The sequence below is a fragment of the Schistocerca serialis genome, chromosome 2, assembly GCF_023864345.2.
Source record: "Schistocerca serialis cubense isolate TAMUIC-IGC-003099 chromosome 2, iqSchSeri2.2, whole genome shotgun sequence".
In the NCBI taxonomy this organism is placed as follows: Eukaryota; Metazoa; Arthropoda; class Insecta; order Orthoptera; family Acrididae; genus Schistocerca; species Schistocerca serialis.
Window position 1 is genome coordinate 912,151,850 of NC_064639.1, and position 14,542 is coordinate 912,166,391.

Here is a 14,542-nt window from a genome sequence, read left to right on the forward strand (position 1 = left end):
AGGTTATAGGGCCGAGGGAGCGGAAAGTGTTGAGTGGAGGATGGGGACAGTAGGTTATCGTAGATTCAGGCCGGGATAATTTTGAAACCAGAGAATGGGTTGTAAGGACACCTCCCATCTTTGTAGCCCTGAGACCAGATCATGAAGATTCATCAGTGCATCTGAACCAGACCAGCAGTTTTTGGTTTAAGGAGGCTGCTGTATACCGTGTACACCAAGAGTGTGTCTGCTCTGTGTCAAAACTGAAAACAAAGAGAGAGACAGCCCATAAAAAGGTTGACATAAGAGGGTTCCATGTAGGTGCCCATGGCTGTGCTGCAGATTTATTTAAATTGCCGGAGTGATGGCAGGCTGAGGAGGGCAGGAACAGAGACAGAAGGCAGAAGGCTCTCTGCTCTGCTGCTGTAAACCATGTAAACCAAGAGTGCGTCTGCTCTGTGTCAAAACTGAAAACAAAGAGAGAGACTTCACTGTCCTCTGCTCCCCAGAACAGAACCAGTAGCAACCACGTGACTCCTTTCTCATGCCTCTCTGTTGGCTGGTTGGTGATGTGGGTTCTTAAGTTCATCTGAAGAGGGCTGAAAGCATACCCTGCTTCTGCCCATAAGAGGCAGGCGAGGTGATTGCAAGTCTTCTAAGGCTCTGTCAAACTCTGACTCTATTACCAGACCCCCACTATGTCTCCCAGATCAACTCCTGTTTCATCTTCTATCACATCAACGGACAGTTCCTCTCCCTCATAGAGATTGTCAGTGTGCTTGTTTCCGCTTGTTTGCTCTCTCTAATCTCTGTTTAACAGTGTAATCCCTTTTGCATTCAGTAATGTGGATGCATTTGTTTTTAATTTCACTGAAGGTTGATTTAAATTTGCTATATGCTGAATCTGTTTTTCTGATGACCTTTTTCCATTTCTTCACTTATTCCTGGAGCCATTTTGCTTTAGCTTCCTTGAACTTCTTGTTGATTTTATTCCCAAGTGACTTATGTTGCTGTATTCCTGTCTTTCCTGGACATATTTTACTACCTTCTTTTGTTGATCAGTTGAAGTGTTCCAACATTTCTTTGCAGTTAACCATCAACATTTCTTTGCAGTTAACCATCCTTGTACTTGTATTTGTCCATCAAACTTCTGTGACAGCTCTTTCCTGAGTTGTCAGTTCCTCTTTAACTGAACTGCCTACTGTAGTACTCATTATTGCAGTATCTACCGCCTCAGTGAACGTCAAATACATTTCAGCATTCCTCAGTACTTCAGTATTCCACTTCTTTTCACTTTGATTCTTCCTGGCAATTCTTTTATACTCTAGCCTACCCTTTATTTTCATACTGTTGTTCATTGCTGATTCTTTCACATTTAGGTGTATATTCCCATGCCAAGTGCAAGCGGGTGCCCAGAACCACTGTCTACTTCTCTTCCATTTTTGACAAAATCATTGTTGGATGATTTTTATGTAAAATTTAAGCAGTGACTGGAAGTGAATTCAGGACATTTAGATTATTAGTCAAAGATGCTACTCATAGACCGTGGAATCTATTCTGTAACAAAACTTAAAACATTCACTCTTGTGGGGAGGGAAGTGGAAATGGGTGGGGTGGGGGGGGGGGGGGGCGGCATATATTGTCAGAATCACTATCACATATGTTTCTAAATCTGTTACTGAGGTGCAGCCCTCAAAGGATATGTACAATAAATCTTTCCTCTATGATTTTATTTCTATTTTTGTGTGGATATAGTCACTCCCATTTCTTTATACAAAGGGTGTTCAAAAAGTTTTGCACAGTCATCTCTATTTTTTTTTATTTTTTGCAGGAGGAGAATGAAACTTTTTATGAACATACTTGGAACATTTAGCTATACATTGAGCCTACTCAATGTAGCCTCCATCAGCTGTGATGCATCTGGCCCAACGTTCTTTCCATGATGTAAATGCACTTTGGTAAAATTATGGGGATTGATTTTTGTACCATCGCTTGACACAGGAAATAAGGTCTTTCTCACTATCAAATGTTTCACCGCGCAGGTGAGCCTTCAGATGACCAGAGAGGTAAAAATCAGATGGAGCCAAGCCTGGACTGTAGGGAGGATGATGAACAATTTTCCAACCCATTTTCCTGGTTTTCTCCTGCATCATAAGGGCTGTAAGGGGTTTGGCATTGTCATGGTGTAGTCTGATGAGCTGACCCTGAAGTTGTGGTCTGTGGGTCTTGACAGCACGTCGCAGCTTGCCCAGTGACAAACAGGAACGGTCCCGGATAACTGTGGAGCCAGGTTCCAAAACGTCAATGAAAATGACACCACACTGATCCCAGAAGAAGGAGGCTATCACCTTTCGGCCTGCTGTTCTTGAAAGTTTTGGTTTCTTCTTCCGAGGGGAACCCGGATGATGCCACTTCATGGATTGGGTTTTGCTCTCAGGTTTGGACAAAAGCAACTATGTTTCATCCTGGGTAATGACACTGCCAAAACACTGTTTCCACTCATCAGTAAAGGTCTTCATGAGACCCTCGCATGCATTCTTCCTCATCTTTTTCATTTCTCTTGTCAGTAATGTAAGCACCTAGCATGCACAGGTTTTTCTGTACCATAGCGACTGTGCTAGTGACACCACACTACCCAATGACAAACGAGTCATTTCAGCAAGCTGTCGTGTCGTCACACATCTGTCATTTTGGATATTTTGATCAATGGTCTCCTTATTCACATCACTCACTGCCGTCAATGGTCTACCATATTGTGGATTGTCCAGTAGAGAGAAATCACCTTCTTTAAACATCTACAATCACCGCTGGATACTGCTGTGATCTACTGTGTCCTCCCCATAACAGGGAGCAACTTCCTGTGAATCGATGTGGCAGAGCCATTGCCGGTCTTGAAGAGAAACTCCATCACCAACCACTGTCGCAACCTGACATCTATTTCACAGTTCATTATGGCTCACCTGTAAATAAAAGAAAATACTTTTATATACCAACTTATAGCTAAATGTTCCAAGTATGTTCACAAAAAATTTCATTCTCCTTCTGCAAAAAATAAAAAAAAAAAATAGAGAAAACTGTGCAAAACTTTTTGAACACCCTTCATATTATGAAATAGTGTAATAATAGCTTGTATTCATCTGAGGATATTTGTTCAATTTCTCTGACTTCCAAAAGATGTTGCGTTATGCATTACACTTCTACAGGTACACCTACTCTCAAGAGTACCAATAATGTTACTTGTGAATTTGGTTATGGGTTCAGAAGCTGTAACCTCTGCTTCTTTCTGCACCAACCACAGCCATTTTTCTGTGAGCTGTTGCAGGATTATTTAGGCTGTTTTGTATGTAAAGTACAATGTATAACAGTTGATCTTTGCTGTCTAAGTAAGGGGGACAACAGGGATGAAGTAAAACATTCCTCATACTAATTTTTTTGTGTGACATAGTTCAACTTTAGACTCCAAATATAATGTAGTCTTTGTTCACATATTGTTGAAGTGGTAACAAGTTCTGTCAGGTCAGAAAAAAGTCCTTATTGTGATGTGAGATCCCCCCCCCCCCCCCCAATGCCTCCCCCACCAGTATTATCTGGACACCCCCCCCCCCCCCCCCCTGAGTTTGAGTAGCTACTCTGAAGGAAGAACTTTATACATTTGACAGTGCTTATTTGCTGCTTTCTTATTAATGTTGACTGTACCTAATAGCATGTTAATTTTAAGGTGATACTACAGGGCAATATATTTATTGTATAACTAAACGAAGCACTTTTTTATATCTTTTTCGCAGAAGTTTTATAATTTTTTTACTATCTGAACCTGGGTCTGAGGGGGAGGGGGAGGGTAGTGGCTGTCTGTGAAAGCCTTTGTGAGACCTTCAGCGTGCTGGACAAGAGTTCTTGTCACTGCAGATGCACTGTCCCCAGATGGGATAGATATTTTGATGTGGAAGGGGTGGCAGCTGTCAAAAAGCAGGTGCTGTTGGTTGTTGGTCGGTTTAATGTGGTCAGATGTGTTGACGGAGCCATCAGAGAGGAGGAGGTCAACATCCAGGAAGGTGGCACATGAATGGAAGAGAAGGTATTGAGGTTTTGGAGGAATGACAATAGGATGCCTTTGCCCTGAGTCCAGATCATGAAGATATCATCTATGAACCTGAACCAATCCAGGGATTTGGGGTTTAGAGAGCTTAGGAAAACTTGCGTTAGATGGCCCATAAACAGGTTGGCACAGAAGGATGCCATACATGTGTCCATGACTGCGCTGTGTATTTGTTTGTATACTTTCCCTTCAGTGGAGAAGTAGTTGTGTGTTAGGATAAAGTTAATAAGGCGTATTGGGAATGAGGTTGTGGGCTTGGAATCTGAAGGATGTTGGGGGAGGTAATGTTCAATAGAGGCAAGACCATGGGCATGAGGCATGTTGGTGTGTAGTGAAGTGTCATCAACAATGACGAGTAGGGATCCTGGAGGTATGGGGATGGTGGAGAGTCAGTGAAGGAAGTGGTTGGTATCTTTGATGTGGGAGGCTAGATTTTGGGTAATTGTTAGGAGGTGTCGGTAAATAAGGGCCAGAATTCTTTCATTAGGGGCACAATTACCAACTATGGTGGGCACCCAGGATTGTTTTATTTATGGATTTTGGGGAGCATGTAGAAGTTGGGTGTTTGGGGTGTCATAGGGGTAAGAAGGGAAATGGATTCAGGGGAGAGATACTGGGAAGGACATAATGCTTTAAGCAGGGACTGGAAGTTATGTTGGAGGTCTGGGATGGGATCACTCTGGCCAAGTTTATAGCTGGAGGAGTCAAACAATTGGCAGAGGCCTTCAGCCAGGTAGTCAGTATGATTTATAATGACAGTGGAGGAAACGTTGTCCACAGGTGGGATGATCAGGTGAGGATCTGTTTTGAGGCTGTGTGTGGTTGTTCTTTCTTCTGCCAAAATGTTGGTGTTCTTAGGAGAGGACTTGGGGAAGGTTGGTGAGGCCATGTTGGAGGTAAGAAATTTTTGGAAGGTGTCCAGAGGGTGGTTATATGGGGAGGGGGGAGGGAGAGGATCACAGTTGGATGGTGCACTGGGAGAGGCATGGTTCAATGTCAGTATAAGGTTAGCCTTGGTTGGAGGGATTGATGGCAAAGAAGTGTTTCCATTGGAGGGACCGAGAGCAGGAGAGTAGGTCTTTGACAAATCCAACATGGTTAAATTTGGGTATAGGGCTGAAGGCGAGGCTTTTGATAGGACTGAAACTTCTTTGGGGCTGAGGATTTTGGTGGAAAGGTTATAAACATTGTAACAGGCAATGGGTAAATAATGCGAATGGTGTTTTGAGGAGTGTTACTTCCAAAGTAAATATTGTTTTACGCAAGATTAATTAGGTTATGTGTGAGAATGTGCGATGAATTTCTTAAGTCATGGTGCATTAGACTCCTTAAAAACTTAACACTGAGGACCACCCACTTTTTTTTTTTTTAAAAAAAAAAAAAAAAAAAACTGGGCCCAGAACACCAGCCATTTATGTCATTACTTACAATTTTACTGGCACATTTGCATTTGATATGTCTTAAAGGGTAACACACTCTAAAAAGACCAAGTTCCAATGTTAGATTTTCATGTTTGTGTTAGTCCTTTTATAGATTACAAATTATGCAGTAATGATGGCAGAAAGTATAATTATCCTTCAAACAAAAATGCTAGATGAATTCTTGAGCAATTTCACATGTAATTGGCTTTTCTGTGGAAAAGTTGAAGTGCTGGATGGAACTTGTGTGCAGCCAGGCAACCCAAGAAATGTTTGGTTCACAGAATTGACATTTGTAATTGTGCTTGTCAGAAATATCCAGCTGCTGCAATTTAAGCTGTGCTCTTAGGATCCTGCCTAACCGCACCCTTGGAAAGAAACAGCAAAAAATTTTTAATGGCCAATGTTATATGTGAAAGCTTAGCTTTCCGTGAAGCTATACTGATGTATATTAATTTAAACCATTAACTTTTCCTATTGGTGTGTTCGTGCTGCTTAACAGTGATGCTGCTGTTGACTGACTACATCACTTGTCCTGTGCTCTGAACATCTGCTGTCACTGGCTGGCGAGATCATGTGATATGATTGGCTGACAGAAATGCATCGCAATCTTGATTTCAGTGCTTCACAATCTGCCATGCTGTATTTGATGGAATGGGTGTTTATACTTTTGTAATATGAAATTTTGCTGTATAAAAATGTTTCTGTCCATCAAAGGTGTTTTCAAAATGTGTTGCTTTTAGCTGCGTTTCTTTTCCTGAAGTGCTGGGAAGTTCTATGCCAGTGTATAAAACCTTCAGCAATCAATGATTGATAAGTATTACAGCCCCAAGAGAAAGTATATCGTCACTTATCATGGAAGAAGTGTGCTATCACTAGGTGTATATTGTATTTTAACCTTGGAAAAAGTGTGTTTTTCTCCAGAGAAAGTGTATTTCTAACTGGGAAATCTGGGTATTTTTTTTCTTGTCCGTGTATACACCCTGTTTGGCATTGGGAAAGGCAGTGATCAGTAGCAGCAGAGCCATCACAATAGGGATGTTAGTGTAAAGGTAAGCGGCATCAATAGTGATGAGCAGGGCACTGTGTGGTAAAGGAACAGGAATTGTGGAGAGCTGGTGGAGGGAATGGTTGGTGTCTTCGATGTAAGAGGACAGGTTGTGGGTAATAGGCTGAAACAGGGTTCATACATTTCTTAAAAGCGTTTAAAAGTACTTACTTACTTTTTATACTGTGCAATAAAAGTCCTTAAAAGGGCTTTTAAAATTGCAATCCTTCCAGGTCCTTATTTTTGTCTCTACAGTTAATTCAAACTTAAAAATTAATTAACTTGTCAAAGCTAAAAAGGTGAAAAAATGCTGTGTGTATACGTCGAAGGCCAAAGCAGTTATGAGGCTTGCTCAGCTGCATGATGTGTAAGGTGGGATGGGTGAAGCTATCCCTGCATCAGCCATGCAGAGTAGGCGGTGGGGGGGGGGGGGGGGGGGTTGGTGTGATTACACACACTACTGGCAGCTGACACTGTTTGCTGCATATAAACTCATTACTGCAGTGACTGCAGTGGGAGATACTGTATGTTGGCAGCAATGGCAAGAGGTGCAGAAACCTTAACCATATAGTACGCCTGTGGCAAGAAAATATCTGGGGCAAAGTATCAATCTGCGACTTATCGCCCATTCCTGCTTGTTTGGTAGAATCACTGCAAAGTAAAATTGTGATTAAAATGCCCGGAAAATGTGTGTTTAGCCAACTGTGTCTGCAACAAGATGATACAACAATGATGGGAGAATCGGCATTAAAGTTCCATTTGAAAGGTAAGCGTTATTTTATGTTATATGTAACTTGATTAGAATAACTTGACTTGCTTAAATGGTAATACACTTCATCTGTACCTACTTGGATAATAACTGACATTTAGTATCTGAGGAAGAGAGTGTTAAAATTTATCAGAAAGCCGAGGTATAAATGAAACAAATTATTAATGACAAAACAAATGGTAAAAGATTAGTGTGCAATCACGATTGCTCGAAATTGTGAAAATTTGGAAAGATGATTTCCTGTACAATCAAATAGTAACAATAGAAGTAACAAAGATAAAGGCAAATCACTTGGGCACTGCACTTAATGGCATGCCACAGCTACAAATAATGTCACAAGACTCATAATTTTGTGAGCACTTTCAACATATAGGTAACAAGAAGATGTAGAATTCTCTTAGTAAGATGATTTTGGCTTAAAAGTGTGAATTATAGACCAAATTGTTCAAATTCAATGTGCCATATGTATTCTCAATTTCATTAAAATTCACATATTTAGAAATACTTTTATTCATTATAGTATGATAGAAACTGCAGAGAGGGCTACAAAATGTGACATATGTACTTTAACTACTTTAATATGAAAAACATTTGCCATAGATCAAGCAGACATACAGTGAAGAATACTATTGGTAAGTTTTTAAAGAATTTGCCTTGTTTCTGTTTAGTTGATAATGTTCAATTTTATTATAGTGGCACTACATTGAAGTTCTCATCTATTTCTGCATGTTTATTTTATTCTTGACATCACTACAGCATTGAGTGAATGCAGCTGTTATCGGTAAAGAAAAAGTGCTTAAAAGTTCTTAATTTTTATTTTGTAATTTCAGTACGAACCCTATGAAAGTGTTTGTGTGTAAGAACTAAGATTCTCTCAGTGGAAGCGCAGTAACCAGCCACAGTGGAGCATCCTGGGTGGTTGGGTTTGTGGACTTTAGATAGCATGTAGAAGATAGGGAAGTGGAGAATGGTACAGGTGAGGAGAGACATAACCTCTGGGTAGAGATTTTGGAATGGGCCTAAGGATATGAGGAGAATCTTGAGATCCTGTTGGATTTCTGGAATGGGGTCACTGTGGCTTTGTTAGTAGGTGGATGAATCTGACAGCTGGCTGAGTTCTTCTGATGGTTAATCCTTGCCATTCAAAACTACAGTGGTGGAGCCTTTGTTGGGAGGTAGGATTTTAAGGTCAGGATTCTTTTTTTATGTGGTGGACTGCAATTCTTTGTGCAGATGTAATGTTAGCTGGGGGTTTGGGGAATGATGGTGAGGCAAAGTTTGAGGTTAAAAAATTCAAGGAAGTTAACAGGAGATGATTTGCAGGCATGGGGGTGGATCACGGTTGGATGGGGGAGTGAACTGAGTCAGGTAGGGTTCATCATTGGTTTTGATTGAATCTGATTGTTAGGATTGGTGGTGAGAAAGTGTTTCCTCTGTAGGTACCAGGAGAAGGAGAGAAGGTTTTTAACAATTACAGTATGATAGAATTTGGAATTGGGGCAAAAGATAAGACCTTTGGAGAAGACTGATACTTCTGTTGGACTAAGGCTTTTGAAGGAAAGGGTCATGACTGCATTTCAGGTCTGTTTAGGTTCTGGATTCTGTATGGTGGTGGGAGGGAGTTTTTGAAGGGGCAGTAAATGTGTAGGTCTATGAGGCAGGGTTTGTTAGGTATGAGGAGGGGATGTGGAGGAGATTTGGAGGCTGTTGTAGAGATAGTGAATAGTGTTAGTCCAGGGTGGGAGTTTAAGGTGAACAGGTTGGAGAGTTTTTTGGGATGACGTTGTGCTTTTGAGGTGACACTGCATGTGCTGCTTTAGTTCTTGGAGGGAAAAAGTTTCAGTGTGAGAGATGGGGTACAGGAATTTGGGACTGCACAGCATGAGAATTTTATGGATGGACAGAAGGTATTGCAAGGAGGCTCGGACCAGATTTACGTGGTTTTGCAGGAGTGGGTTGGTGAAGATTAAGGACACAGATGGAAGTCATTGTGGAAGGAAGGGTTGCTGCTGAAGATGAGTAATTTGATGGGAAGGGCATTTGGGGGGAGGATGGAGGGAATTCCTTGAGCCAGGCAACAACACAGGAACATAATCTCAGCCAACAACAGCTTTTCAATAGTACAAGGCTATGTTTAGTGAAGTGATTGTATTAACAGGAAAGAGAAAGGAAGTAAAATTTAATCCCACCGACTTCAGTTATTCCTAAAGATCTCCGTATTAAGTTTAAACAGTTGCAATTTCCAGTGGCACAGATAAGTCACAGTGGCAGGCTTTAAATTCTGCATAGCGAATTTGAGATCACCGCATTTCTCTCATGGATAATTCACACAGGAATTTATGTATTTTTGCTCCTGGAAGGGTAAGTAACTAAAAACTTGTATAATCTAGTTTTGTGATAAAATAGTTATGGCAAATTTGTTAAATAGTTTGTGTTATAATTTGTATACTTTACTTACGTTTTTAAGGTCACATAAATAAAATTTATTTGTTTTTGTAACTTAGTGCTTTCCTGGCTGATGTAATACAGGGATAAATAAGTAATTGGGCACTGACAGAAGGAATGCCACATACTGAATGGGGAGCTATAGGAACATACCTTTAGAAAGATATTAGGACTAGAAAAGAGAAATGATGCTACTTGTAAGGTGATAAGCAGAGGAGATCCTACGAACATCAATCTTACATATTGCTTTATAGGCATGTTGAAAGAATGATGAGTAGATGGACTTAGGAAGTCTTCACCTAACTTAAATGTGATCATAATGAATGTAGTAAATAAGAAGAGAGATGGGAACTATCAGTATTAATGCAAGGTGTCTGCATATGGTTCTTGATTGCAGTTACTGCCTGGAAGAGGAAATCACAAGAAATAATATGTAACAAATAGTTATCTCAGAGAATGTCCTTCATTATCTGTAAGCAAATTCCTGTAGGTTGTCCTTAATGCTGGCTCTGCAGAACATGTGTGGAGTAGGATTTGTGTGGGCCATCTTTACTATTCTGTATGGATACTCAGGTCACAGAATCATGTTGCAACAAGAGTGTTGTTCATAACACAATAAATATACAATTACTCTTTACCTTTTTTATAGTTTTTGCTTATGTGTGCAAATGTACGTCATTTTTAAATAAAATATTGGGCTTCTATTCTATCTGACTCTTCCGCTTTTCATCTTTTTTTGGCGGCTGAAGCACGCAAAACTTATTCAACTGAGGCATGAGAATAACAACCTTCAGGCAGAGTTAGAGAAAGTGGGTGCAGAACTGCAAAAAACCAAGCAAATGAAATTGACATTAGAAGGTAAAAAAAAAACATTTTCTGGTTTTAAGCTGTTCCATTATCAATGTATTTGTTTGAATTAACTAGATTCATAATTTTATTTCATTGAATAATATGCAATCGTTACAACACAGTGTGTGCTAGTCTTTTAGAATTATATATTGCTGCTCTAACTTAGAGTATTTTTCCATAAAAATTAGAACTTGCCCTTCTTGAACTTTGCCATAAAAAAGTGAAACGGTTATTAATTTCTGATCAGTGCAGTTATTCTAATTTTCTGAATTTGGTATGAAAAACTAATTTAATCTCAAATTCTTCCCTATGGCGGCATAATTATATTGCTGATCAAATCACAGTTTTGATTTCAGAAGGGTTTTTCAGCTGACAAGGGAGGTATATGACCATGAACACTAGAACTGCATGGAAATTTTCACCACTGTTTGTAGAAATTGAAACACCCAGATTTAATGATCGGAATTACTCGTTACACCTCGCTCACTCTTTGTAAAGCCTGCAAATGTAGTGGAAACATGCAAGCAGTACTGGCGTGCCTCGTCGACATCAAGGGGCTCAGTATCAAAATGTAAGTGAAGTCAAACGAGGCAGGATGATTGGCCTCCAGGAAATAGGTTTGTCATACTGTGACATCGATGTTCATACAGGGCTCTCAGCTACAACATGGATGACTGTGTGGAACTAGTGAATTGAAGAGGATTGTAGACAGTGACGAGTAGGTGCTGGACCACATAATGCAACCACAGTGTGGAATCACCAACGTCTTGTCCACATGACCATAACCAATGTAACAGCTTTGTCCACAGTGTTACCTTGATGTTGGAACGCTGCAAAGTGTGTGGACAGGCCTGTGTCGATGTCCCAATGCCTTCTTCGAAGACTGGACTGGTGACACGCATACCATTGCATCAGCTTCCATTGACCAGAAACTACCACTGCCTCAGACTGCAATGAGCATATGAACAACTGTAACAGATGTGCTGGGGGGCAGAACTTAAGTGTTCCCAGGCATCCTGTTTCAACTTGCCCTATAGCCTGCTTAGCTGGGTGGTAACATGCTTGCCTCCCATGCAGTGGGCCCAGGTTCAATTCCTGGCCAGATTGGAGATTTTCTCCACTCGTGGACTGAGCATTGTGTTGTCCTCATCATCAATCCATCCTCATCATCGACCGAAAGTGGTGCCAACTGAAATAAGACTTGCACTTGGTGGCCGAACCTAAATGGCACCTCCCGGCCAACAGTGCCATATGATCATTTCATTTAATTTTTTTCATAGCGATGAGCATGTGTGTGTTAAACACTACCGTGGCGTCGGCAATCATGGAGACTACATTGTTGAATGGCACAACTGATAAATGTTAAGTGTTGTGGTTTGGGATGTCATTGATAATAATGTGCAATCTCACCTCCTACATACAGAGTGCAGTATGAACAGTAACTGCTAAATCAGGGAGACTTTAGAGGCCAAGGCACTGCCCATCCTGCAGGCATCTCCACATGCCATATTTCAGCAGGACATTGTTCAATTGCATGTGGTGAGGAATATGCAAGCCTTTGAAGAACAATGAGCACTACTGCTTCGCCAGCCCACATGTTCACTTGACATATTACCCATCGAACATGCTTGGGATATGGTCAATGGACATCTTGTTCATTCTGATCTTTCTGCAACCATTGTTGATGATTAATGGATGTGGCCACAAACAGTGTCTCAGTGTGTTCCCTGTAACACATCCAGACCCTCTTTCATTCCATGCTATGATAGCTAGAGGATGTCATTGCAGCATGTGGTGGCTCCACACAGCGCTGGATTCTCATTGTCAGAGTGAATGTACAGTTTTGTAATTCTAATCATTTGTGTATTGTAATGTCCCTAATCAGTGAAGTAATTTCATTGTAATCCCTTGTGTCCTTTGTGGTGCTACAATTTTCACAAACAGTAATGTAAATCATTCATTCCAAAACAGTGGTATGAGCCATTTACATACAAAGCTGCACATCTTACTCTAAGAGTTATTTGAATGATGACCTATTGAAGGTCTAATAAGAGACTAATCTTGGTAAGATGAAAAAACAGAACCAGACACACAAATATTTCAATGTTATGATTTATTGCTATATTTCCCTCTGATTAAAATAATTACACTATCTGAACAGTGAACTTTTTCTATTGATGTTAGTAAGTGTTCCATGGCTATTCAGTTTTCAAGGTGTTTAAAAAATAAGTGGTCGAAGCAAAGTGGAACATCATGTGTGTCTCCCTAAAGCCACTTTTTCACATTCAACTTCACTTCAGCATTCAAGCAGTCCAACATCACCATTTAAAAATGTAATTAATGTGGTGTTTGACATTGGAATCCACGAATTCAGAAGTAATATTGGATGTGAAAAAGAGGCTTTAGTCAGATGCGCATGTTATTCTGTTCCACTTTGCTTTGACCACTTCAATGAAATAACGCGCCTGCACCTTGATAACTGAATAGCCATGGAACACTTAATTTTGACAGTAGAAAAAGTTTGTTGTTCAGATAGTGTAATTATTATAAGGAGAGGGAAATGATAGCAATAAGTCACGACATTGAGATACATGTGTTTTTGATTATATTATATCAGTGTTTTGTTTCTTTGTGTTGCCAAAGTTTCTTTCTTAGACCCACAGTAGGTGATCCTTCAAATAGTTCTCATGATAAGACACACAGTTTTGCACGTGAATAGCTCATAACAATGTTTATGGGATGAGCGATTTATATTTTAAGCACGTTTTTATGCAGTTTTGAGTGTTCAAGGTCAAGCACATTCCTTGTGAGAGAAGCATTTACACATTCACTTACAAGCATTAAATATCAAAGGAGAACTATTTTCCATTTTTTTTTTTCAGTATGTAAATGATACATGCTTTGCAAATCACAGCTTGTTTTCAAAGAGAGAGAGAGAGAGAGAGAGAGAGAGAGAGAGAGAGAGAGAGAGAGAACCTTTGGTTTACAGAATAAAAGGAGTATTTAAATGATAGCTCAGATTGTAGAGGGCAAAAAGTGCACAGTAAGTTGTGATATTGGAGTGAAACAAGTGGGGTTTTGGTACGAAATGTTTCACTCAATGCATGATCTTTCACCCTGCTGATATGTATGCCATGTTTTGCCTTACAAATATTCTCGATGTTATTCATTGTAGCGGACCTGCTTGTAGTGCCATTAGACCATGATGTGTCCACATGACAATGGACTTCTTCACCTTTCACAGGGACGGATGCTAAAGAGATTACTGAGTATCCAAGCTACTATAAAATTATGTAGTCCCTGTTGCGATAACTCTTCCGTATTGTAAACACAATCTCTCCAATGCACAACTTCATTTGTATTTGTGGATGAACATATCTTTCTTAACCTGTAATTCAAAATAGATCACAACATGTATTTATTACTGACATTACATTATGGAATGACATATCTCGTGTAATCTTCAGTTGTTCTGGCATTGACATTATCGCCCGTGCCTATTGCTCCATGTCTTCCAAAGCTTTGCCAGGCTGTGACGACAAAGCATAAGCAGATCTTTTACACACCATCTGCACATGTGGCGAACCAGAGTGCGCACATGGGGCTGTTCCACACTTAACAACTACCTAAACAATGTTTTCAGTTTCCATGAACATCTTTCATCAGATTGAGTGATTAGAAGTGGAACATGTTATTCTACATAATGGAGACATTGCACAACAATAGGCAATTCAACTATTGTAAATAACCAGATTCTTATCAGAAAAAAAGTCACTTAAGTCCAATCTTGGGTCAACTAGTGTTACTGATATGTGTAAGCCTTTCAATGTTATACACAAGTAGAATTAGTTATTTTGTGAATGAAATGGCTATCATATTCAGCATAACAGAAGAATTGTTGGCCAAGCAGTTCTAGGCACTTCAGTCTGGAACCGTGC

At 40.1% G+C, this 14,542-nt stretch overlaps 1 protein-coding gene across 3 annotated transcripts in view; it reads left to right on the forward strand.

The window, feature by feature from the left end:
• LOC126458273 (uncharacterized) overlaps nt 1-14,542 on the forward strand; it is a 173,452-nt gene that overhangs the window by 14,765 nt on the left and 144,145 nt on the right. For all 3 annotated transcript variants that reach the window (XM_050095200.1, XM_050095201.1, XM_050095199.1), the window contains exon 3: nt 10,505-10,613. In XM_050095200.1, the coding sequence (XP_049951157.1) occupies nt 10,505-10,613 (109 nt within the window). The remainder of the gene's footprint in view (nt 1-10,504; nt 10,614-14,542) is intronic.